Source organism: Furipterus horrens, unplaced genomic scaffold (assembly GCF_987537825.1).
Source record: "Furipterus horrens unplaced genomic scaffold, mFurHor1.1.pri manual_scaffold_2, whole genome shotgun sequence".
Classification (NCBI taxonomy): Eukaryota; Metazoa; Chordata; class Mammalia; order Chiroptera; family Furipteridae; genus Furipterus; species Furipterus horrens.
Genome location: NW_028327172.1, coordinates 3,445,899 through 3,472,544, shown reverse-complemented (window position 1 = coordinate 3,472,544; position 26,646 = coordinate 3,445,899). Strand labels below are relative to the sequence as shown.

Genomic DNA, 26,646 nt, shown 5'->3' with positions numbered 1-26,646 from the left:
TTTTTTAACAGAAAATAACTGGGTAATTTGAATTTGTGGGTTTTGGGGGGGCAGGTGTGCTAATGTAGAAATCAAAAACTTTCATAGAATAAGTGGTTATGGCTAAGCTGACTCTGTTAATGATTAATATGCTTTATGAACCCCTTTTACTGGCTTTGGCTTTGAAATCTTGACTAGAGGTAGGCTGTTGCGGGTTTTTTAAAAAATTCTCACCTAAGGACTTTAGAGAGAGAAGAGAGACGGACAGACAGACAGAAACATTGATGTGAGAGAGAAACATTGATCGGTTGTCCCCTGCACACACCCTGATGGGGAGCTCACCCTCCATTTAGAGATGTGCCTGGGCTGGGACTTGAACCTGCAACTCCCTGGTGCCTGGGATGACGCCCCAACAACCGAGCCTCCTGGCCCAGGTGTGATTTTTTAAAAAAATTTATTGATTCCAGAGAGAGAGGAAAGGGGGTGGGGACAGAGAGAGAGAGAGAGAGAGAGAGAGAGAGAGAGACAAACACCTGTTTGTTTTTCATGTACTTGCGCACTCACTGGTTGGTTCCTGTTTGTGCCCCAAACGGGGGCCAGGCGCGCACCCTCGCCAGCCTTGGCACGTCCGCCACTGCGGCGTATCTGGGTGATGCTATGTGGCCAGGGTGAATTTTTCTTTTCTATTCTATTGCCGTTTTTCTGTTTGGAATACAAAGCCTTAATTTTTTAAAAAAATTGCTCAATATGTGATGATATTTGCTTTGAAGAAAAGTAAAATTATAGATAGGACTAAAAATCTCTTGTGATCACCTTCTCCCAGTCCTTTTTCACCTCTACTGTTAATAATTTATGTGTACTTTTAAAACTTTTTCTATGTATTCGCATGCTTATATATTCTTACAGAAATTAGTGTTGGGAGCACACACTTTTTAAAAAAATCACTCTTCACTCTTCACTGAGTCCCTTGCGGCACCTGGAGGGCCGCCTCGCTCTTTTTCCTCGCTGCCCAGTGAGAGTGCTTCATAGCCATTTCCCATGTCAGTGGGCATTTGGTTTTTTAAAAAGTCACAATTCAGCTTTTAGTTCGGTGTACCAAGCACTTGGTTCTTAGAAGCTCTTGGAAGTACAGTGCTTGCTGCAGAAGTAGGTAAAATGCTGAATTGTAAGCTGGGTTCTTCTGCTTGTTGTCTTCCCGTGTAAAGTGCCTGTAAAGCAGTGGGAGGAACCCTTTTTTAAGAAAGCTTTTTCTGTTTATCTCCTCTTCAAATGACTTACCATATTGCTTTTACATTTTACTATAAATGAACGATTAGAAAATCTTTTATTGTAATATATAGAACAAAGTTTATATTTTAACAGTTTTTAAAATTAATAAACTTTTATAGAGCAGTTTTAGGTTGACAGCAAAGCTGAGCCAAAAGTACAGAAAGTCCCCTGCACCCCTGCCCCACCCCCACCCCCTCCCGCTGTCAGCGGCGCCAGCGCGGTCCCTTTGATGCAGTGGCTGGACTTCCATCGAGGTGGCATTCCCAGCCGCGGTCCAGAGTTCCCATCAGGGCTCCCTCCTGGTGTGGCATGTTCTTTGGGTGATTAAATCCTGCGGAGTGGTTTCCCTGCCCTGAAGGTTATCCTCTACGTATTCATTCCCGCTTCCGGCTGAGCCCGACAACTGCGCACCTTTTCACGGCTCCAAGGTCCGCCTTTGCTGGCGTGCCGTGTGGTTGGGACCCCACGCTGGGGACCATTTTCAGACCGGCTTCTCTCACTCGGTGATAAACACGGAGGGCTCCTGCACGGCTTTAAATGGCTGAGAGCTTGTTCTTTTAGTGCTCAGGGGTACTCTGCTGGGCGTCCGTCCCACGGTTCATTTCATCCGCTCCCCTGCTGAGGACATCCTGGCTGCCTCGGAGTTAGGGCAGGTTTTTGTGTGGACGCAAGTTTTCAGGTCCCTTGGACGGATGGATGGGATGGTGTGAGTACATCCAGTTTTGTAAGGACCCGTCAGACTGTTGACCACAGCGGCTCCCGCGTTTTTCAGTCCCCGCAGCAGTGCATAGGGTTCCTGCCGCTCCACGGCCTCGCCAGCACTTGTGTGTCCCTGTCCCGTGGTGAGACTGTCCTGCTGTGTGCGGAGCCGTGTCGTGGTGGTTTTCATTTTCACGTCGCTGATGGCGTTTGACGTGGAGCACCTTTTCCTATAATCACATGGTTTTTAATGACTATCTCATTGGGTGGGTGAAAGAACCTTGGTGCATATAAAATCATTTTTATTTATCATTGTATATTTAGGAACCGTGTGTTTGTGGCTGACCTGGATTAACTGTCCTCTGGTAGTCCCAGCAGTGTCCCATGTCCTCTGTATTTACACTTTCCTCTCTTTTTCTGTTTTTAACTTTTTTGACATTGTTGTAAGACATTTTTCCTTAGGATAAACTCAGAGAAATAGAATAATCTGGTCAAAGGATGTGCAGATTTGAACACCTTTCAATGTCTATAGCCAGGAAAAACATACCAGCTTATACTTTTGCCAGTAGTTCCAGCCAGTTTTATATTAAGAAATTTAAAAATAATTTTTTAGGGAAAAACTTCAACATGTACAAACATAGAACAGTATAATGAACCCTCAGTTACCCAGTTCCAACAACCGTATACCCAAGGCCAGTCCTGTCCCGCTTATTTTCCCACTTTCCCCCCCATTCCTCACTTCTCTCTGTATTCCTGCTATTTTAAAAACTATTTTAGTTACAAAGCAAATGCAGAGAGAAGTATATGTGTCATAAGTGAATTTTCACAAGCCGAGACCCACCTGGGAGATTAGCGACCCGGACGTCCTCTCTGTCCACCGCCCGTCGTTTCGTCCTGTCAGGGCAGCTGGTGGCCTGGGCTCTGGCTGCACTGATGAGTTTGCCCAGTTTTGCTTCTTAAACATGTGGAATCTGAAAGTGTGTTCTCTTGTATCTGAGTTCTTTCTCTTGGCATCGTGTGTGGGATAATCCTTTTAATTGCGCACAGTTGTTGATTGTTCTTGGTGCTCTGTGCGATTTCATTGTCGAAGTGAGTGTTCTGTTGATGGGCAGCTGGATAGATGCCAGGTTGGGGCTCTCACAAATCGTGCTGCCCTGAACGCCCAGAGTGTGTGTCTTCGGGCGAGCGTGTGAGTGCACCGCTCCTGGGACCGACCTCGGAGGGAGGTTGCCAGGTCAGAGAGAGAACGCACGTACTTGGCGTCGGGAGACCAGCTCACACTTCGCCGGCCGCGTGCAGGTTCTGCCTTGTGTGCGCTGCAGTGGCTCAGGTCTGTCTCTCCCCTTTTAGCTGCGCTGGTAGCTGTTTGGTGGCTCATGAGAGTGTGTTTGTGCTAGTGAGGTCGGGCACCTCTCATACTCCCCTTGGTCCCGTGGGTAGCCTTTTTGTGAACAGTAAACAAGCTATTGTTCTTCTTTCGATGGCTTTATCCCTCATCATATTAGCGTTCTTGCCGCCTTGTCAGTCACCTCCTGATTTAGTGGTTGATGACAGCAGCAGACGTTTGCTGGCTCGCAGTGGTGTTGGGTGGGCCCGGGCCGAGGCGTGGTTGGGCAGCTTTGGCCCGGCCGTGGTCAGCCCTCTGAAGGCTGGCTGACAGCACGCCGTGGGGACACCCCCCCCCCACCCCAGGCGGCCCCTCTGCGCGCCCTGCAGGCTGGTCCTGGAGGTTTCCATTCACATGGGCCACTGTCAGGAATTTTAGGTGTCCTGTCCTCAGGACAGGCTGGATCGCTTCCCCTCGAGAGAGTGATTCGAGAAAAAGCACCGATGTCAGCTGTTAACTTTTATGACCTGGCCACAGAGGTCAAATGACATTGAATTCTGCCACATTCTGTTTGTTAGGAGAGTCACTCAAGTCATCCCGTCTTACCTTCAGAAAGAGGGAGGTTGGGCTCCGTTGTTTTCAAAGGGTGAGTGGCAGAGAGTTTGGACCTATTTTCAGACACAGCACGTGGTAGGAGGTCTACTCCGGCCGAGCTGTTCCGGAGCCGTCAGTGTGGTGCGTGAATTCGCCTGCTCTGTGGGTTGTCGTCATGTTAGTGTGGTTCGTGGATCATTTTTTTCCTTTATCGTTAGCCTGTACCATTATTACTTTGAAGGAAACCCCAAATAATTATTTTGTTTTTCTGTAAATACTGTTTCAGTATATAGCTTTCAAAGGTAAACACTTCTTTTTAAACCATCATAGGTAAAAAAGGAACCACATACAGTTGCTTAACATTATTTAATACTTAGAGTTGAAGTTTCCCATTGTCTCAAGTATCATAATTTTTTGTATAGTTTAATAATTTTGGCAAGTCAGGACCCAGATAAGGCCCACCAATTAAAAAAAACTATAGATTCCCTATTATTATTTTCTAGCACCCTCCCCCCACACATGTGTGCGCTCTGTCTCCTTTTGGAAGAGCTGGACGGTTTGCTTTGTGGTGCCCCACGGTGTTCTATGTCCTATGTCCTGCCCCCGGGCAGCGGGGCGCTTCTCCCCGGGGGAGCCGGGGGCCGGGGGCCGGCGCGGGAAGCTTTGCTGCGTTCCAGCCGGTGTTGCTTCTTGGATCATGATCTGTCTCTGGAGGTTGTGGACTGAAATTGAAATTTTTAAAGTGCTTTCAGATCTTTCAGATTAAACCATTGAAATCAGTTCAGTTTGTGTAGAGCTGTTCTACACTAAAATGTAATGGTGTCTGTTTTGGAATCAGCGTTCTTCCCCATCACTGTCTGTGTGTCTGTGAGGCCACCTGAGAACACGTTTTGTCTTCAGTCACGTGACTCACGGACTGGAAGCCTTGTCGTCTGGAGGACCCCCCACCCTCTCTTGGGGTTTAAAATGTTGCAGGATATAACATAACAGGGTCCAGCTCTTGCTATGTAGATTAGCGATTTTCAGCCCACCAGAATTGTTAAAACATGCACCACCTGACTGCTTAGTCAGGGGCACTGTCCTCTTTTCCCTTAGATTGTCAAATAAAACAATCGGAATCAACATTATACCTATCTTTAAGTTATGTGTCAGATTGGTAAAAGCTGTATCTTTTAGTTATTAAAGATACGAAAATAAAACGAATTCTGGTTATTAGTTTGGGTGCGCCCGGAGCTCACAGAGGGTGGAAACCCCTGACCCAAATTCCGTTTTTGTCGCCTGCCCGTGTTCTCCGCCCTGTGCTGTCTGTCCACTAGCCTTGCCTTTCTTTGCAGCTGCTGTTTTGAGATGTGGTGACCAGTGTTTTAAGAGTTGATGCCTCAACATTGTAAGGTCTCCTTAGGCCACTTTAAACTTCCGGTCTTTCCCAGTCTTTGTTTTTCCCTTTTAATAGACACTTTAGCAATGAAAAATTAGAAAAATTAATGACAACATGTTTAGAATAAACATCAGAGAAGTAGACATTATTTTTTTAAATTCATGTATTTCTAAAGTTTAAACTTAGAAAGTTGTTTTCCTAACACCAATTGTATTTTTAAAGTATCGTTCAACTTCAAGTAAGCATTACATTTTTAGTGTTTTTTTTTTTTTTTTTTTTTAAGTGCATTTACAACAATGATACCAATTGTTGACCACGACCACTCAGCCAGAGTCTGGGCACCGGCACCGACGGCAGGCCCAGCGCGCTCTGTGCTTTGGTCGCACGCGGTTAGACCAGAGGGCTGCGGGCTGGTGCCCTCCTCCCACGCCGCTCAGGGCACTGTCTCAGATACGTGCAGGCCACATACGTGATCTTCACGTTTCTGGTGGCCTCATGAAAAAAGACAGGTAAAACTGATTTTAATGTATTTCATTTCACCCAATAATCCAAAATAGTATCATTTCAACATGTAATCACAGAAATTATTGATGTTTTCACTTCTGTCTTTTTGTACTAAGTCTTTGAAATCAGGTATGTGTCCTGCATTCACAGCACATCGCAGTTCAAACTGTAGCTGCATTTCAGGGGCCCAAAGCCTTGTGTATCTACTGCGCATGTGTAAAGGGCTGCACGGATCAGAGTTATCATCATCGTCGTTGCGCACGTGGAGTGGCAGAGGACAGTGCTAGGAACCCAGGTAAACAGTGGCTTAGAGATGCTCGAGGTAGATCAGGAAGCTGCTGCTGTCTTCCAGGTGGTGGCAGGAGAAGATGGAGAAGGAACGGGATTCAGAGGGTGGAGTTGACAGAACTTTGAGGCATCGGAGTGGGAGGGAAAAGAGGAGCCAAGGCTGTCCGCAGGCTCTGTCACGCCTTTTCTGAGAGAGGGCAGGCGTGGTTGGGGGCCCGTGGCTGATGGAGGGCAAAAGCTCTGTTTTGTAGAGTTGAGATTTGCTGTACTTGTGAGACGTCCACGGGGAAATGTCTGCAGTCTGGAGATAAACTTGTGGGACCGCAGCCGTGTTTATAGAAGTGCTTTAAAAATCCATGGGAAGGGCTTCGTTCTACAAAACTGAAGACCCTCCCCCCATGGTCTTTGTTTCTGTCTCTGGGGCAAGAGGCGTTGGTAAGAACAAATGCGAACTGACTCCCCAGCCACATACGGTCAGCTCGGGAGAGGGCAGTAAACAGGCAGCGCCCACAGCGCGAACCGCGTGGGGGTCTCTGCCTGAGCAGCTGTGTGGGAGAGGGAGAGCGGGCAGGAGGGAGCCCCCAGCTGAGGAGGCGGAGAGAACAAGGAGTGTGACACCAAAAGGGCGAGTGGAGACCGCTCTTCTTAGAAACGGCGTCTCCTGGCCGGTGGCGGTGTGCTGACTGCTGCCGAGAGCGAGGCTAGGGCATCGTTGGGACTGAGCCCCGTCGGGAGGTCACTGGTGGCTGCCAGAGCCGTTTCTGTCGAGTGGGGCAGGTGGACTGAGCTGGAGAGGGAGCGCTGTGGGACAGAGGGCTGGTCTTACTTCAAGCAACTGCTGCAGGTTGTTGAGAAGACCAGCCGACTAGGAACTGGACAGATGTCACAGAGGGACACTTGGCAGGAAGGTGAGGCGTACACGGCTCCTAAACATGCACGCGGTGCTCCTCGGCACGGTGTTGCTCGTGAAGCTGCGGGGAGCTGTGGCCCCCCGGGGGGGGGGGTCCTCTGGAAATGTGCACCTAGTTAGGGGCACCCAGCGCTTTCTCTGCTGCGCCTCTGGCTTTTGTTTGTTCTGTGGCTGTGAAAACTGAATGGCTGTCAGTGGTGGCTGGTTAAGTCAGTGGTAACACGAAGGGAAGTCTGCATCAGGTACAACTTATTTCCAAGACAGTAGAATTTGTTGTTGTTGTTTTTCCTACCATGTAGGTAAGTCAGGCTTTCTAAAGACAGAAAAAGAAGATATTTGCAAATGTGCCTTTGAAGAGCTACGTTGAGCCTTGACCTTCTGCCTTTAACACATTTCACAAAGTTACTAGTCTCTGTTCCCTTCTCCAGGTGCCTGTTAGGGTTCTTTTCAAAGGACTCTGTCCTGTTGTATGTATGTCCTCGGTTGTCCGCCCCTGGAGCGGCTTCCTGGGTGACTTCACACTCCCGCTCACCTTATTGCCCTGAGAATAACCACGGGCCCCATCAAGAGCACGAGGGGGCTTGGTTTGTGTCACTGACAAGGTAAGCAAGGGTGGGCGATGTTTGAGAACCGGGAGTGCGGCACTGGGGCTGTGCCCGCGTTGTCTGCCGTAGGGGGACGGCTCTCTCGGTCAGCTCTGGCGGGGAGGGGCACACAGACCTGGGTGAGCAGCATGTGCCCTGCCTCCTGCGCGAACCTGCTTCTCCGGGCCTTTCAGCAGCGCGGCCTTCTGTGGAGATAGCGCGCGTTCACTTGTGCCTGGAAAAAACCCAAGCCAGGCCCACCCGGGCAGACCCCGGCTGTCTCCCGGCGGCGCGCACCGCTGATGGTGTGCAGCTTTAAGTTCCCTGTCATCGGGACTCTCTGAGACCCTGTTTACATTACTTAATGCATTTCTGAAGAGTCGGGACTGGCTATTCATCAGTTTCTGTTGCTTCATTTCTTTGAGTATCCTGGTTTCACTTGTATTTTATATTTTTTACTCCTCAGAGGAGTGATTTTCAGCCAAGTTTATCCCATGGCTCGCATGAACTAATTACTAAAAATCTGTGGCACACCAAAAATACATTTTTGCTGATCTGCCAAAAAAATAGGTATAATCTGGATTCATTCACACCAGGCTGCTTTTATTGTGGTGGCTGTTGTCATTTTGTGTGTGTGTGTGTTTATTTTATTTTATTTATTTGAGGATGAAAGAGAGAGAAACATTGATTTGTTGTTCCATTTATTTATGCATTTATTGGTTGCTGCTTGTATGTGTCCTGACTGGGGATCAAACCCACAGCCTTGGTCTGTCTGGGTGATGCTCTAACCAACTGAGCTACCACTGCTGTCATGTTTTAATGTGACAGTCTAAGGGAAAAGGTCAGCACCCCTAACTGTAGTCAGGTATTGCATGTCTTAAAAATTCATGCGGCTCACCGACTGGAAGTTGCTCTTTTAGAGCCATGGGAAAGAAGCAGGTTTTAAAAACAATTACTGATATATGTTTTTTTAGTAGATTGAGTCGGGGGGTGAGGCGAGACATCAGCTTACATTTATTGGTTGGTTCTTGTGTGTGCCCCGACTGGGAGTCGAACCTACAAGCTTGGCGTTTTGGGAAGATGCGCTAACCAACCGTGCTGCCTGGCCAGGGCGGGAAGAAGTGGTTTAAGATTTGAAGCACATTGGTAGTTTAATCCTCTCGTGTTACAGATGAGAAAACAGGCTCAGGGAGGAGGCGATTCGCCCACAGGCCGACTAAACATGGTGCCTCCCCAGTCGTCCCCTCCGGGTGCGGGGGCATGAGGTGCCGCCGGGCGTGACCTGCCAGAGCCCTGAGGGCCGTGTGGCAGTAACTGCGTTGCAGGGACTCGCATGAAGACCATTGCTCTGTGCGCTGCAATGACATTTGCAGTCACGGAGGCAGCCCAGTTGACCTCTGCATTTTTTGGTTGAGGACGTTGAAGCCCAGAATGTGAATTTATTTACCCAAGTTTACAGACCATAAACATTTATTCTGTGCTTGCTTTTGAATGCCAGAGCCGTGTTGTGCAGCAGGACTTTGCGTGACGATATTCTGCATCTCGGCGTAAACCACGTGGGAAATGCCGTTTCTCGGCCTTACTAGCTGCTGGGACTCAGCAGCTGGCTGTGTGTGGCCGGTGGCCATTGTATCGGACAGCGTTCACCTTGAAAAAGATGCTTTTCTGAGAACTTGAGAAGTGTTACGGTGGAGACCGAGGCCTCATGAGTATGGTTAGGACTGCCCGCAGCGATGGGGTTTGTGTTTAAAAGGAGGAGAACGGTGAGCCCTGAGCCTGTGGCCACGCTGCACCTGGGGGCGGTGCGGGCCTCGCTCAGATTCTGCCCCTCCCTCAGGACGGCGACCGAGGCGCTCCCTGCCGCGCCATCCCCTAACTGTGGCTCTGCTCTCTGAAAATCACATCCTTGGGCTGGATTTTCAGGGAACACGTTCCTGCACCTTCATGGTGCTCAGCACGTTTTCCTGTGTCTATACTTTTCTCTTACGTATGAATCACTTGATTACCAAGGTGCCCTACAGAAAGTTTGGGTGTCTTTCTTGCTGTGGCACTCTGGGTTGTGGAATGTTGGCTTGTACATCAGATCACGCTGTGACACCGGGACCGAGGAGCCCTCGCACCGCTGTCTTGCGTCTCTGCGTGGAGCGTAGCGGGCAGGGTTGGCTCTCTGGGCCTCGCTTTGGATGCTGATGTGCTGACGTACGACTTGGCTCCGTCTGAGTACAACTTGGGTTGCGCTGGCGTCGCGCGCGGCTGGCTGCAGAGATTTGGGTGTCCGTTCAGGTGCATAGCCAGATGATGACGCGGTACCATCAGGTGCCGGTGCCCACGTTTCTACGGGAAGTACTTTCCAGATGAGATTTGGCTTTTAAAGGGTGGGAATGTGGGCTTATCTTGGGTGTTCTATACTTGAAACAGTAGTCTTTTTGCATTTTTGGTACAATGATTTTTGATTAGTGGTTTAGGAGCCTATCAAGGCTTCTATTCTTGCCCCAGCTTGTATTAAAATGATAGTTGTTTCTGAAACTAGCAGGCGCGCGCGCGCGCGTGTGTGCGTGCGCACAGATGCCCTCACACGCATGCGCGCACGCACACTCAGCTTTAATGAATTAAAAAAAGTGTTTAGAGAGTGGGGGGCAGGAAACATCAACTGGTTGCCTCCTGTATGTGCCGCACTGGTGGCAGGACCCGCAGCCTTCTGGTGTGCAGGACGACGCTCCGGCTGAACCAAACGAGCCGCGCCGGCCAGGGCCTTTAACGATCTTCGTATTCCAAATCGTGTGGGTTCTTCCATCCACAGTGTGCTAGGCATTGAGGATAAAATGGCGAACAAGACTCCACGGAGGTGGCTTTCTTCCCGTCCCATTGTTTCCCGTCTCTCAGACTTGGGTGTTTTGGAGAACGTAACGGGGTCCTCGCAGAAGTGGGATTGGAACCCACGTTAGAATGAGCTCGGACTGCGTGGGCCTACCTTTGGCTTTTCTGGTGTTGATGAGGAAGAGCGTCCCCTGCTTGCGTGTGTCCAGGCTTCGGGTTGTGTCACCTGTCTGTACGTGAGAGAGGCTTTCAGTCATCTGTGATGTGGGAAGCACGGAGAAAACGCTTCCTTGCATGCGTGTGGGAGCTCGGGCTTTCTCTTGTGGGCTTGCGTGAGTGGGGACCATTGTGGAATTTATAGCGAAGATTCCTGCGGCAGCATCAGGAACAGATGATTATGACTTTTTTTCTTAGGGTGGGTTTTTTCCCAAAAAATAAATTCAGGGTTCATATAAGGGTTCTTTGGAGTAAATCCTTATTATCATCAGCTGTAAAACAGGAATGGTGCCTCAGAGGACTGGGGAGCACTTGCATAATGCTGTCACAGGGGTTGTGAGAGGGGGTTTCGTTCTTGCTGCTCTCAAGTTCTGTGACTAAGCAAGGACGCGCTTAGCTGCTGCTCAGGTGAGGGCGGTTCTTTTGCTGCCCTGGGCTCAGCTGTCCTCATTTCGGACGGTTTATCGGTTTATCGCTGCGTTGTTCTTGCCCTCTCCACGGTGGCGGTGAAAGGGGGAGGCACTTCATGCTGGGGTGACGTTGTATGACCGCTGGGGAAAATAAGTATACAAGTATGTTAGTATTTGTATAATCTTTGATGGTCTTCTGTGTGTTCTCTTTTAAATAAGACTTATTTTTATTAAGGGGATGCATTGTGTTCCCATTTTGAGGACAACAGTTTTATTTTTATGTTCTCCCTTTCTTGGCTAGTCTTTCCCTCAATTCCCATTTTCTGTTTGTTTTGATCTCTGCCTCTCATGATAGAGGCTTTCCTGAGCTGTCTGGTAACTCTTTGGTTTTCATTAATATTTAAGAGTCAGGGTGACACACAGACAGCACATGGGGCCGATTCATATGAAGTTGCCACCTTCCCCAGTTTTGTCCACTATTCATGAACATACTTAGTTCTCAGACTTTGATTTCTAATTAACACCCTCCACTAAACGGAACTGGGGCTCCCTGGGGCAACGGCTGATTTCAGAGCTGAGGCAGGGGATGTACAGGACGGATCTGGGACATGTTGTTATGGTCGGAAGGAAGGAAGTGCTCAAAAATACAAAAAGCATACAAGGCTCTGCTAGATGGGGCTCCCACTGCCCAACTTCGGACAACTGGAGCGTTGGAACAACGTTATACCTAAAATGAGGATCTGCGAGACCATCCTGTGAATGAATTAAAGAAAGTGTGGGGAGAGGGAACATGCCTTACTGAAGTTAGGGTTTCACCTGGTAGCTGTAGAAGGAACAGGGGGTTTACACGCACACAAATTTAACGATTAGTGTAACAGTTGATCCACACAAGACTGCCAGTGAGTGCTGACACTCCTGGGTGGATGTTTGAGAATGTGATCTTAGACTCTCTTCCCACAGACTACTTTCTCATTAACCACTCAGTGGGAAATGGTTTACATCGGAGAAATACGGCAAGTTTTAACTGAGTTATCAGAATTATCACCAGTAATGCAACAAATTGACATCATCCTGTCAGTTTACGTGATACTCTAGGGAAAATCAGAACTTCACTTACGTGGTATTCCTGCCAGAAGCACTTTCCTGTCTTCTCAAAGAGGTCACGAAGTGAAAGACAGATGCTGGAGAAGTGGTCCAGGGCAGGAAGTGGAGGAGACCTGCCGTGAGATGCGGTGGGTGGTCTGCGCTGAGGGGAAGGGGGGTCGCCACGAGGGACCCTGCAGAGCCGTTGGCAGAATTGAAGTGTGAGCGGTATAATCCGTGTTCCATGATTAGTCTGTTAGATCCTTGGTTTTGAGATGCACTGTGGTTGTGTAAGAGAACATTCCTGTCCTTAGGAGACCCACAGGCAACTATCTCAAGGGAAGGGACGCGGTGGCTGCAGTGAGTCAGACGTTAGGGGTGTATGTGGGGGGCCAGGCAGAAGGGACAGCGATGGACGTGAATCTAGGCCAGGGCTCTGGGGGAGTTTTCTCTGCCCTTGTAACTGCTCTGCACGCTTTCGATGAAACGTGCTCTCTGTTTCCGTTCTCTCTGAAGGAGGACTGTAGTAAGAGTGGTTCCCGGGAGGGCCCGCCCCGGGTGGGGCTCATGGCCTGGGGTGCGGCAGGGGTGAGCCCTGCGGCGGCGTGGTCGCGGGGGTGGGTCATGCCGCGGACTCCCGGCTGCGGCTGCGGGGGCGCCGCGGGGGGCCTGGCCTGTGGCGGGGCGGGAGGTTCTGGAGCTGAAGGGCCGGTTCCGTAGCTCCCAGTCAGCGTCCCTTTTGCTTCCTTCCGGCGCCCCAGCCACTTTTAATCTTCTCATCGTTCTTGTGGGTTGTGCCTTTAAAAAGCCACTGAAGGTTTTTACTGTAGTTTCAGAGGCATTCCGGGGCGCGCTCAGTGCGCGCTCCTCCCAGGGGTCTCCTACGGCACTCGTGCCTCGCCCCACTCTCCTTCCCCCCCGTCCGTCTGGTTTCCGTGCCCTCACGCTTCCGAATGAGCCAGTTTTCTCACCGTCAGTGACACAGACCCACTGTGCCCTCGGTCTGATGCAGAAGCCGAACAGGGAACCGAAGGCTTGGCCAGGACAGTGGCCTGTGACTCAGCACGCTTGTTACAGCGAATAAGCACCTGTGTTCCTAACTGGTTTTCCTCCTGGCTTCCCAGGGGCGGTCTGGGGGGGCGGGGGTTCTGGGCCTGGGGCAGGCAGGTTGGTGCGGCTCTTCTGAGGCCTGCCAGTAGGTGTGGTGGGCTGTCCCGGTGGTGGGAGGGTCCCCCGCTCACGTGCATTTAAATGCCAAGTTGTGTGTGTGTGCGTGTGCGCGCGCACATTCTGTGGTGTACAGACACACACACACACACAGAAAGGGATCTGGGACCCTAGCACAGAGTGGTGCTGCGGGGGGACGCTCACACTCACATGTCACGCTTGTCATGGCTGAGGGCGGTAGCTGCAGGTGGTGGCCTCCAAATTCAGATGATCGATTATACTTTCTCAGGTATATGTTCAAAACGCATTTAACTTAGAGTTAAATATTCTATTTTTGTCAATTCATTTTGTTTAAGAAGTAGTGTTTTTTATTTATTATCTTATTTGAAGGGAAGTGTTGAGATCACAATGTAGTGTGAGTTCTATGGAAGAAAGGCATTAAGTGAACAGCATTTTTAAAAGATGCCTTTGCATTCTCACAGGATTTCTCATTGATATATTGTCGAGAGTTTGAGTTTTTCCTCAGTATTAAGTTAAATGAAGTGTCTTGGAGGACGGTTGATAGTTGCTCCGTGTGTAGTTTAGTTCATTGACATTAGAGACAACTAGCACTTGAGTGACTTCAGTGTTCTGCTCACGGTTTCTAGTAAAACTTATGATTGCGTAACAGTATTACATGGAGCTACTCATGGGCATTTAGAGGGAGACACTTTTAAAAATATGTTTATTGATTTTAGAGTGAAGGGGAGAGAGAGAGACAGAAAGACAGACATCAGTGCTGCTTTTCATACACGCCCTGACCGGGAATCTCATCCCCAACCTTTGGGTGCGCGGGGTGACGCTCCACCCAGCTGAGCTGTACTGGCCAGGGCAGAGGGAGACACTTAAAATCTGTTTTAGTATTTTAAAGTACGGTGCCTTTGTAGTCAACGCTGTATTGGATAGGAATATCATTGGTATTTTCGTAATATAAAAAGATAAGTACGTACATATTTTTTCTTTCTTTAAAAACAATTTTTTTAAATATTTATATTCAGAGAGAGGAGAAGGGAGAGAGAAAGAGAGGGAGAGAAACATCGATGTTTGAGAGGAACATCAGTTGGTTACCTCTCGAAAGCCTCCAACTGAGGACCGCGCCCACAACCCAGGCCTGTGCCCTGACTGGGAATTGGACCCATGACACTTTGGTTCACAGGCCAACATTCAACCCCCTGAGCCACACCAGCCAGGGCTATGTTTTTCCTTATTTGCCCACTGATAGTGCTATTATGGTGTCTGTTTCTGGGTTCTTGTTGTCAGAAGTATAGGATAGAAGCTGAGATACAGGGGTGACTGCCTGTTCCCCTGTTTTCACGTAGAAAACAGTTCAGTGAACTAGAACTTGTCAGTTCTCCGAGGTCTAGTTCTGCGTGAGTCAAGACCCTGAACCAGTATCCTCGGTGACAGCAGCCCTCAGACCGAAGGCGGACGTGCTGTGATGATGTGCTCTTTTTCCTTTATAGGAGAGCTGCTGTTCTATGTTCCCATCCCACTTCATTCCTGCTGATCTGCTGACATAGTCAATTGGAGGACAGGTGTTGCCAGGATAACCTGTAATGGGCAAGGAGCCACAGGAAGAAGGCATTGCTTTTAATTTTTAAATTTGGTTTAAAAGGTAAGACCATTAAGAGCATCAGGAGTTTCCTTCCCTGAATTACATCAAGGAAAGCAGTGTCCTGTGATGAGGCCCTGGGGTCTGGGTGGGCCAGGGCTAGGTCACCTCTCTGAGACGGGACAGTTTGGTTCTCTGGCACGGTGGTGTTTTCAGGAAGTTAAAGAGCAGCCTCTGTGGTTGGCTGTGGTGTGTCTTGCTATCTGCAGCATTCGTGGGGTTCCCAGTACGTGGGGGGGTTGAGCTGGGCCCCAAGGACCAGTCAGGCCCAGCAAGCTGAAGCTGCGGGAAGAGAGAGACGGCAAGTAGACTGGCTGCTGCTGCTCGGTCACCTGGCGCGCGTGTGTGTGCATGTGTGTGTGTGAGAGGGAGAGAGAGAGAGGGAGAGAGAGGGAGGAGGAGGAGGAGGAGGAGGATTGTTTTGTTTTGTTTTGTTTTCCACCAGCCGAAGGACATCTGGCTTCTAGCCAGACACCTTACTCCTTTTCGGTCCTAATTGCAATCACTCTGCAACTCTATACTGAAACTTCTCATTGAAGACCAGAGTTTGACTTGCACATTTGACTTTTGGCTCAGTAGTCACTCCTCTGTGAGCTCTCAGAGTATGTCTCATGAAATTATTTTAAAATTATTTCTTCTTTTTACATAGAGTTTTAAGCACGTGAATAAGGCTTTTTGACTTCTACTTCATGTGTTTACTTTTTTTAAATCCTCACCCAAGGTTTCTGTTTTGTTTTGTTTTGTTTTTAATATTGATTTTAGAGAGAGGGGAAGGGAGAAAGTGAGAGAAAAACATAAGATGTGAGAGAAACATTGATAGGTTAGCTCCCAGACCTGCCCTGACTGGGGGTTGAACCTGCAGCCTAGACACATGCCTTGGCCAGGAATCAAGCCCACAAACTTCTCGTGTACAGGACGACGCTCCAGCCCACTAGGCCCCCAGCCAGGGCGCTTCAGTACTTTTTAAATAATAGGTGTCATTAATTGCTATTAGGAGATAAAATTTTAGAGACATTTCACAGGATAGCATTTTTAAGTGTGTTTTTCCCTTTCTCTCTCTCTCTCTCTCTCTCTCTCTCTCTTTTTTTCTTTCTCTTTTTTTCTTTGCTGATAGAGACTCTTAACCTTTGGTAGCTTGTAGAACAGTTTCTTACCTTTAGCTGTATACCTCCCTTTTCCTTTTTTACTCCCCTTTGCTCATCAGCAAGCTGTCCCACACGAGAATGGATGAACTCTTAGAAAATTACCCAGAAGTCTCCAGGAGTCATCAAACTAAACTTATCTTGCGAAGGCCCAGATGGTAAATATTTTAGGTTTTTGTGGGCCAAGGAACAAAAAAATAGGATCTTATGAAGGTACTTATATGAAAGAAAACAAATTTTTACAGATTTTATTAATGAAATTCAAAATATAGAAATAATCGAGTTCAGTTTTCTCTAATACGGATCTAATGAGAAGAAAGGAATTCTTCTTCTTGGGGATAACGCTTCACCTGAATGGTGTTCTATTACAAATAGCCATCTAATGTTAATGCCGATACGCAGTCAGTGAGGTTTTTGTATGTTTCCTATTTAAGTGTTTTCACGCTGCTAGCACTGCCTTGTTCTGGTATCAGTCCGCAGCATGTGGCTTTGGTTGAGTATATTCATTGCTTGGAAGGCATTTATAGAATTCTGCTAGGTTTTTTTTTTTTTTGATACTTGCCTTTTAGCGTGTAGATTAATTCCCCATTTAAGGTTAGGTGAAAGCTCCTCAGTCGCATAACTAGGTGGATTCTGAAATAGAGAAATTTCCTTCACACATGCACTAAGGTTTGAAAACTGCTGTTTGACTCCAGCGTGAGTTCAGAAATGTAACTGCTGCAAAGTTGTACGGGAGTGAGGATCTGCATCTTTTATCTTCCGACAGCGTGGGAAATATATGAAGTAGCCTGAACTTATGAGTCAAACAAAGTTAGTGTTGGAATGACTTTACCATAGTGTAAGTTTTGCAGATTAGTGCCGTTTTGTCTTGTAATTTGACACTGAATTTCTTAAGAAACATCAAGACTTCAGCAAAGGCAAATTCCCAGAGCTGTTCGTTGTTCAGTAGCCGTGGTCAGGGGCTGTTTTCCTCATTCAGGAAAGTTTCAGTTTTGGTCCTCAGCCCAAAAAGTTGCATGAAAACTTAACCCTTGAGCCCTGGCGGGTGTGGATCAGTGGATTGAGCACCAGCCTGTGAACCAAAGGGTCACCCGTTCAATTCCCAGTCAGGGCACAGGCCTGGGTTGCAGGCCAGGTCCCCAGTTGGGAGCGTGCGAGAGGCAACCACACATGGATGTTTCTCTCCCTCTCTTTCTCCCTCCCTTCCCCTCTCTAAAAGTAAAAATAAATAAAATAATGTAAAAGAAGGAAGAAAAGCTGAAATGTCAAAGAAATTTCAAAGGGAAACTGGGAAAGATTCTGGAATATCTGGTTGGGAGAAACTTGACTGCCTTTGACATGGTCTTTGAAAGAAATAGTTGCAGAGCAAACAGCATGAAACTGGCTCTGAGTTTGTATTTCCCTTTCCTCTAAAAATCTGTTATCTCTTATAGGCACTCTGATGTTTAATTTACTTAGTCTGGCCTTTGGGTGGGGGTGACTCTGTGAAATGGACACCTTTGCTAAGAATAGAGAAGCAGCAACCAGGTGGCTTTCGGTGCTTTGTGACCTTTTCTGCAGTGAGAACTTGCTGCCTCTTCGTGTGAAAACTATAACGTTGGCCTGGGCATTGAGCTTTGCTCTCAGGGGGACGAGTTTACGGTTAACTCAGGATGCTGGGATGTGGCCTCCCTTCAGAGTGACTCTGCATCCTCCTATTGTAGATACTCTTCTCCCCTGTCCCCTTCCTAGGACACGTGGTATTCAGTGTACCAGGTGGGCAACCACCAGCCCTTCTGGAGCCCAACAGTTCCACGTTTGGGTCTTGTTAGATGCTGTGCAGCTAAGTTCCCCATGTGCCTGAATCCAAGCCCAAGCCTGGGCCGGGGTGCGGGGTGGTCCTGAGACGCCAGGTGTCTGGACCCTGGCAGGAGCAGGTGAGCCAGTGAGACGAGCCTTTCAGTAGCGCGCTGTGTTCAATACACCTTGTTCCCAGCCTTCTGGTAAAGTTGGCCAGGGGTTTGGTGTGATAGGTGGTGTAAGCTTGCCCGCTCCTGGTGGAATAGGCAGGTGGTTTTGAATTTAAATGGAGGCCATGAGGCTGAGTTTTTCTCCAGAACAGATGAGGAACCTTATATCAAACGTCTTTGTTTCCTAATATGTTGCCATGACCTAGGCATTTTTTCTCTATATAATGTTTTTTGAATTTGCTTATAAAATGAAATAAATTTCCAGAGACATGCACCTGCTTTTAAATTTGGACAGATATATCTCAACCAGGAACAAGCCACTTGTGGCCCTTCTGATTTATCATCTAAGCTGCCTTTATTATTTTAAGGCAAAAAATTTGAAAACTTCTCTTTTATTCCTACAAATATTCCTAGGAATAGAGGTTTAAAAAACAGTACTGTTTTCCTGTGACCTACTATTTTGAGTTGAAGAACGATCCGTTATTTTATATATAAAAGAATAAACATGTTTTCTCGTGTACATTTATATTTTAGAAGAAAGGAAAAATGTGGCCCATAACTTCTCCCACCCACACTTCACATTAGCTCCCGTGTGGAAAAGGTGGTTAACTACTGCCTTTGGCTGTGTAAGAAGTGGGGGGGTGGGGGGGGTAGTACCAGGAGAGAGACTTTGATTCATAATTATAATCCTATGATCAGGGCTGCCTTGTCCAGCACAGCAGCCACTGGCCACAGGGGACCTTTTCTCAAACCTCGTGAGTCATCTTCAGTACGAGTGCGGGCACACCCTTCACTGTGCATTGCAGAGTGGGTATCATTCCATTCCCTGGACGCACTCGGGCTGAACTCACCGTGCAGGCTTGTTCGTTAGAAACGTCTTTACTAGAAGTGTAAATAAAAGACCTCACTGCTCTTTTATAACCTGGGAACCACGCATTTTCCCCGAAGCCACACGCTCTTGAATGCTGCTTGCAAGTTGCTGCATGAGATGCGTGTGACCCACCTGGCTCCCGAGTGCGTGACATCGGGCCGGTCTACGTTGCGGCATGCTGTGAGTGTCAAGGACAGTGGGTTCTGAAGACTTAACACCAGAAGAATGACACGCTGAAATAATGCTGTTTGTATATGCGAGGGTACGTAAAACGTACTCCCAAAATTAAGTTTGCCAGCCCCTTTTACTTTTTCGCTGTGGCCGCCGGAGCTGTAAACCTAACCTGCGGCTTACCTTGTGGTCTGAGCGGTCTCTGCGTCTCTGCGTCAGCCAGCCCAGCGCGGCGGGCGGGGTGGCGCCGGCTGCGTGGTCCCGCGGGGGACTTGGACTTGGGCAGCGTGTGCTTGCTCGCCTTTGTGTGCAGTCATGCCGGGGTTTGTGTTACAGTGACTCCCTGCATAGCGTGGTTTAAAGAAGTGGTGTTAGCAGTTGTAACGTCTTCATTTAAGGCGTCCCCACGTGTTGTCTTGGGTGGGAGCCGTGGCGTCCGTTTTCATAGTCTGTGCTCCTCGCGTCCAGGGGCTGCAGCTGTTTAAACTCGGAGTGTCTTGGGCCCGTTCAGTGCAGTGCTGGGGTGTGAGGACAAATATCCACTTGGGGTCTGGAATCCGGGGTGCCAGCGGGACCAGTGATGAAATGGTACAGACGGACTGACTCCACGGGTCCTCACGGGGCCCCAGGCCCGGACACTTTTGCTTCAATGCTCTGCTGTTGCCGTCTTGAGGCTCTTCCTACCCTTGGGATCTTTAGTTTGGGTTTTGAGCCTTTTGCCCTGTGCCCAGCCAGTCCTGCGTGGTTACTCCACGGCTGGTACCAACGTGCAGACTGCGGGTTATTCTACTTGGCTAGAAAACGGCTGAATTTAAGCAGAAATAGGAGACTTTGAATTTTCAGGTTATTAAAATCCTCCTTGTCATTCCCACCGTCTGCTTCTCATTTGTAGTAAGGATGGTTGGCACTTTCTCTTCTCAGTTCTAACGGTTTAGTTCTTAGCATGTTCGTGGCATCGCTTTTTTCTGGGCCCCTGTTGGAAAGAGATACAATATGTTCTGCTTCTGTCCTGTTGAAAGAAAACCCACTAATATCAGCTGTCCACAGGGAGTTTCTGAAATAAAGCACACGTTTGCATAGCGTGGCTTTTCCTTTATTTCTCATGGCTGTGTAATTACATCAAATAACTTATCGCAGTTCGTTACAAGTGGTCGGCAGTGGGTCCAGCCCGAGGCGGCGGCTGCAGCGTCCTGGGAGCCTGCCAGAGCAGCTGCGGCCTGAGCCCTGCTTTCCCGGGTCAGAATCGCGCATGTTGGCGCGCCCCTCGGCATTCCCCGTGCCCGTGACAGCTTGGGGCGCGCCGGTGTGCGGCTCCCTGGCTTCGGCGTGGGGGATCGGGGGGTGCATTCACTGGACAGCAGCCTCCCCTCGGGGGTGCCTGTGTGTTCCCGCTCCCAGGCCGGGCCTTTCTCGCTCACGGCCGAGCCGGCTTCACTGCGAGGGCCCGGAGGCTTAGAGGGGCCAGGTGGCTGTCCTGCGGCTCCGGGGCTGCGCGCGTGGGCTGGCTTCGGAACCCGCGTCTGTTCAGAAGCTCGATCGTTCTGACAAGGCTTGCGGGGAAATGGCGTTTACCTAGCGAAGCACGCCGTTGCGCGGGCTTCCGTGGGCCGCAGTTGAATGTGCTGGGCCAGCAGCGAGTGCCGGCCGTTCTGCAGCAGGGCTGGGGTTCCTGTCCCCCCTCCTGCAGGGGGTGTAGGCGCTGCGCCTTCCCGCTTCCTGCGCCGTGGAGACGGGGCAGCGCCTTTTCTTCAGAAACGGGGTCACTGTCGACGTGCCGTGAAGTACAGGTGCCGCGGCCCAGACCTGCTCCCGAGGAGGGTGGTGTTTCGGTCCTTTCAGGGGCTCTTTAGGCAGCCAGCCTCAGGGGGGTTGGTCGGGGGTCCTTTAGTCCCGCTTTGCACGTATTAGGTGGCAGCTTCGCTCGTGCCTTGGGTTACGGGGACGACGGAGGCAGCAGAGGTCGCCATCCGCGGCATCCGGCCCCGGGGGCCTCTGCGTCTCGTGACCTTCAGCCCTTTTGGAGAAAAACCTGTTTGCAAGCAACTTAGTCAAGTATTGCTGTTGGCTCACCTTTAAAGTATATTTGTGTTTACTAAAAACGAGCTGTTGAAAGTCTGACCCCTTCTGGTTTTCCCGAGTATCTTAGGAGTAGTTACGCCTTTCACAGGACTCCGTTTTACTTCCGGGTCCCGGGCGGCTGGACTTTGTCACTGCTGGTTCATCGGCAGCGCGTGTCCACCTCAAAGGGCACAAATAAAAGTGCCGGCCCGGCCAGGGGCAACTGAGGTACCAGAGGGACTCATTTCCGTCAGTGTGCCGTTTGGCTAAAAGGGAAAATACAGAATACTCGCCTTAGGAGTCTGCTGTGGTCACACTTCAGTTTTAAGATGGTGGTGCCCAGTTTAAGCAAATGCACTGTGGAAACGGCTGTTTCAGAGTGCTCTCTCTTGAACAGTGCTGTGGTGAAAAGCAAAAGCAGTTGGACGTTTTAAAAAGATAGTTGCTAAAGAATTCCTCTTCTTGTGTTTAAGTAAGTACAGACCTCGGAGGCGCAGACGCGGGGCGTTCAGGAGCTGGGCGCCCAGGTGGCTGCCGCTGCACCCAGCCCAGGTGTGGCGGGCTCCCCGCAACACAGCCTCGGGCAGGCCCTCGGGTCGGCCGGCAGCTCTCTTCCCGGGAGAGACCTGGGAACAGAAGTACCTCCGTTTCTCAGTCCCATTGTCCCTCGGGGCCTTCTGTGCTGTCAGCATCCAGGCAGGAGGGTGCAGGGAGGCTCTGATGGTTCCCAGCACATTGGAGAAAACTGTCACGTGGCCGGACTGGCCTGCCTGGGAAGCGGCCGTGGTCCAGGGGAGTGACTAAGGCGCAGTGACTGGATCTGGTGGAAAGAAGGGGGACTGCTGGGAGGGCTGGGTGTGGACTCCGCGCAGGAAGGAAAGTTAGCGGGAACTCGGTGTCCTTGAGCAGGGGACCCTAGTCCTTCTCCGTAAAGGACCGGGGAGTGAATGTTTAGGCCTTGTGGACCGCATGTGGCCCCTGTCACTTCATCCCCTCTTTTCCGCCCCATTGGGAGCCTGCAGGCTGGGCCTGGCTGGGTCTATGAGCCGCAGCTGCCCGTGTGTGCTCTCGGCTCCCACCGCCAGTTCACCAGTCTCCGTAGGAAGCCCCCAAGCAGCGAGCTGCTTTTATAAGGCTCACATTTTGGAAGTTTGATTTTACTTGAGGGTAGATATGAATGTATCTTGATCCATGATTTAAGATATTTATTTATTTTTAGAGAGAGGGAAAGGGGGGGAGAAAGGGGGAAAGAAACGTCAGTGTGTGGTTGCCTCTCGTGTGCCCCCAACTGGGGACCTGATCTGCAACCCAGGCCTGTGCCCTGACTGGGATTCGAACCGGTGACCTTTCGGTTTGCGGGCTGGCAGTCCATGCACTGAGCCACACCAGCCAGGGTTTGATCCATAATTTAAAAGTATGACTTTATCTGTAGTTTGTAAAGTTTATAGTTGTTTTTTTGTTTGTTTTTTTAAAAGATTTTAGACTGATCATTTTAACCTCTTCAGGTATGATTTTAAAGATTTTATTTATTTTTAGATAGGGAGGAAGGGAGGGAGAAAGAGAGGGAGAGAAACATCAGTGTGTAAGAGATACATGAATCTGTTGTCTCTCACCCCCCCAACTGGGGACCTCACCTGCACCCCAGGTCTGTGCCCTGACTGGGAGTCAAATCAGTGCCTTCCACTTTGCAGGCCAGCGCTCAATCCGCTGAGCCACGCCAGCCAGGGCTGGTTTATTTTTGATGGATGTGAGTGTGTGTCTTGTTTATAATTGGCCGGTAGTTAGGGCTCCAAACCAAATTTGCTTTTTTGTGATTTATTTTTTAGTATTTTTTATTATTAAAAAGACATGCTACCCCGGCCAGTGTAGCTCTGTTGGTTGGAGCATCATCCTGTGCGCCAAACGGTTGCGGGTTGGATTCCCAGTCAGGGCGCATGGCTGACTGCAGGTTGGATTCCTGAGTGGGGCATCTACGGGCAGCAGCCAGTGGGTGGGTGTGTCCCCCCCCCAAAGCAATAAAAAAATGTCCCCAGGTGATGGGGGCGGGGAAGGCATGCTACTTTGACAGTTAATTTTTTAAAAAGGTTTCAAGCTAAATTATTAATATCTGTGTTCAGTTTTCTGACTTCAAGTGGAGGGATCATTAGAGTATAAAAAATTGGCTTATAAGCCAAAATAAGCACGCACTGAGCTGATTATGTTGGGGCACAGATGTGAGAAGGCACTGGGGTGCACATGGGTATTTTAATCCAGCTTTTCAGTCAGTGACTTTGGAGTGTTTAAAATGAGTAAAAGGAACTGTTTTGTCAGTCTCTACGTATCTTAGGATCAGAGCCCCATGATCAACTTTGCACGTAAGGCGGACTGACACAAATGATTATTCCTTTTTTTTTTTTTAAATTTCAGGCTCTTCTTTATTTTTTAAAATTTATTGATTATGCTCTTGTCCCAATTTTCCCCTTTTGCCCCCCTCCACCCAGCACCCCCGCTCCCTCAGGCACTTCCCACCCCTTTGTCCATGTCTACGGTGGTCTGAAGTGATCGTTCTTGAAGGTGACTTTCTGCCTCAGCTCAACTAAAGCCTGCGGGCCTGTGACCACCCCGAGGGCAGTGAGGTCACCGTGCGGTGGGGCCGAGCAGCCTGGGCCGTGTCCTGTCGGGGGGCACGGAGCCAAACGAGGCCATTGTCGCCACTGCAGCACGTGGGGAAGAGCGGTGCAGTGAACGCGTAGAAGGTGCCACTTAAAACGTGCAGAAAGGTGAGCCGAGTGGCTCCGACGGGAGCGTGGTCGGCTGTGCCGACAGCGTTACTTCGTGCCCCAGACAAGGGACGGCTTCTCTCCTCTCTGTAGGATTGGAAACCTGCCTTTTCTCTCCTCCTTCGGCATTACCTTCTGATGTCCTTTCCGTCTTCTATTCTCCTTTTCAGGTTTATTAGACTAAAGTAGCACAATGAAGAAACTCTTTGTTTACCATTTCCCACAGATCTGAAAACCAGAAAAGCATTTGTGTGTAAGCCTTATTTCCACCGTCCTTTCCCGCACATGCCCTTCTTGTTGCAGGTGCAGGGGTCGTCCTCGCCGCCCTTGCCTTATTTCCTTAGTCACTGCCTTAGAAGCGGCCTCCTGTTTACAGCATCCACGCCCACGGGCGCCTTGCCCACCTCTCTTCTCGGAGAAGAGAGGTCACGAGTAGCGCGGGTGGTTGCCGACTGTGCTGGGGATTGTGACATTGCTGTTCTAGTGTGTTCTGTGGTGTCGTCTGTCCATAATCATTGGCCTAATCATAAGGAGGTCAGAGACAGCTGTGCCGTACGTGGTGGGCCCCGGCTTTGGGTCATCCCACGCGCTTTGCAGTAAGCAGAAGTCCCGAGTGGGGTGTGGCCAGAGCTTCTCATCCGTAACGAGGTCTTCGTTCTGTCACTGCTCATCGATGCAAGCATGTTGCTTTATGTCGCTTTTAAAACATTGGAAGACTTTTTAAAACAACTCTGTGTGCTGTTCCTAGGTGGTTATGACCTTTTGTAGCTTCCTTCCTTCACCGAGGCTCCTCCCACACAGGGTCTGCAGTGGGCATGTGAGGGTGTTAACGGCCTTTTCAGTGATGGTGGTAATAGGGCCCCTTCCTGAGGTGGACAGTGAGGCCGCAGCTGATCTGCAGGCTGCAGTTTTGGGGTGAGTGAGTAAGTCTGTATCGACCAGGCCCTGGTTCAGGAATTCTGCAGTGAGCTCCTTTGACAGATAGGAATGACTTCTGGATGGTCTTCTCCCTAATCAGAACTTCGGTCATCTTGTCATCTTTGGTCAAAAAGCAGCCTTTGAGATTGTCTCATTGTGGCAGCTGGGTTAGCGTGGACCCTGCGTTTCACATTTCCAGTTGTGCAGTGTGTGTGTGGCGTTGTGGAGCGAGTGTTTTAACTTTGTTGGGTGTTTTCCCGGGAACTCGGAGTTCGCTCCTCTAGATCCTCAAGAATTAGGTCCCAGGGTTTTAGTTTCTGTGTTAGGAACGGCACGGGGCTGACCGTTGATGACTTTCAGCTGCGGGAGCGCGCTCCGTGGCCGAAAGTGCTGGCTGGCGTGGGTTACCGATTTATGTAACTCGTGGGTGTCTGCGGAGCACTAGGCCCTCAGGTCTCCGTGCTCGACATTTGCTGCCGAAGACGTTAGTTCTGTGTAAGGGTGTGCTCTTCACCCTGAAGAAAGGGTGTGCTTCCTTTCCCAGCAGAGATTCTTAAAGTGTGTGGGATCATTTTGCAGGTTAAAATCGCAAGTTACGGCATTCTTTCAGCATTTTCAAGGGAATTTTTTGTTACCAAAATCTTTATTTTTCAGAGAAGGAAAAAAATTCTGCTTAATTTTACTTATTTAGAAAGTATTTTATAGGTTCAATGTAAAACTTATTTTACTTATGGCATTTTAGACTATAAAAATGAACTGAAATGAAAAATTAATATGTGAAGTTGAAATTTCATTTGAAATACTCTCTGCATTTTGTTTAGACCAACATGTTTTGGAAATTTGATCTTCACTCATCATCCCACATAGACACACTTCTAGAAAGAGAAGATGTAACACTGAAGGAGTTAATGGATGAGGAAGATGTTTTACAGGAATGTAAAGCTCAAAACCGCAAACTTATAGAGTTTCTGTTAAAAGCAGAATGCCTCGAAGATTTAGTCTCATTCATTATAGAAGAACCACCTCAAGATATGGATGAAAAGATCAGATACAAGTAAGATTCAATCTTCTATTTAGGGTGGGACTGAAGTGGAGTGGGGGTAGCGTATTTACTGTTGTTATGCAGTGGTTCCCCACGGCTGCTGCGGACCATGGACAGCGCGTGTGGGTGGCTGGGAGGGACACGCTCAGTGGAGCCCATAATCCGTTCCAGAGCCGCGTCCAGTAAAGTGACAGGGCTGTGTAAGCGAGTGTTCTGCACTTCACCCTGAAGGGCAAAGTGCTTTAGAGTGACGAAGTTTCTAAAAATAGCAGGGCCACCCAAGTAAGTATTTTCTCTTCTTTGCAAGTAACAGGATGGAGATCATGTGACTGTCCAAGAGCCCACAGCAGTTCTGAGAGGGAGAGTGGGCTCCGAAGACCCTCGCTGATCAAATCAGTTCTGACCTTCTGTTAACTGAGAATAAGGGTGTGACTGTTGGTGGATATTAGTGTCGCTACGTTTAAACACACAGCACTTTGGCTACCTGCAGTGGATTTATATACTCATCACTAGTTTTCCCTGCTTACAAGCAGGACTGTAGTACAGTGGGGTCCTTTGTAACGGTCTCTTACAACATTTTTATACAGATCCCCTGGAAACTGAATATTCCATATCTGTTTCAAGTATTGGGGTTTCATTTATTTTTCCATCTCCAGCCCTACTGAAATATTGGCTTCCCCCATAAAAATAGTACAAATTCAGGAACAAAAGGTTACTGATTATGCATTAAATAAACTTCACAGCATAGAAAGAATTATGTTTTTTAGTAGGTTCTCGTTTGCCCTTTCTCCTGCAGTCTGTTCCTCTTTTTAGATATCTTTTCATTTCTACGTGGTGAGAATTTTGCTGTCAGGGAAATA

General features: G+C 49.0%; 1 protein-coding gene across 1 annotated transcript in view; it reads left to right on the top strand.

The window, feature by feature from the left end:
• Positions 1 to 16,112: 16,112 nt before the first annotated feature.
• PPP6R3 (protein phosphatase 6 regulatory subunit 3) overlaps positions 16,113 to 26,646 on the top strand; it is a 64,077-nt gene continuing 53,543 nt past the window's right edge. The window contains exons 1-2 of the mRNA XM_090257435.1: positions 16,113 to 16,176; positions 25,566 to 25,798. Coding sequence (XP_090113561.1) covers positions 16,174 to 16,176; positions 25,566 to 25,798 — 236 coding nt within the window. The 5' untranslated portion in view covers positions 16,113 to 16,173. The remainder of the gene's footprint in view (positions 16,177 to 25,565; positions 25,799 to 26,646) is intronic.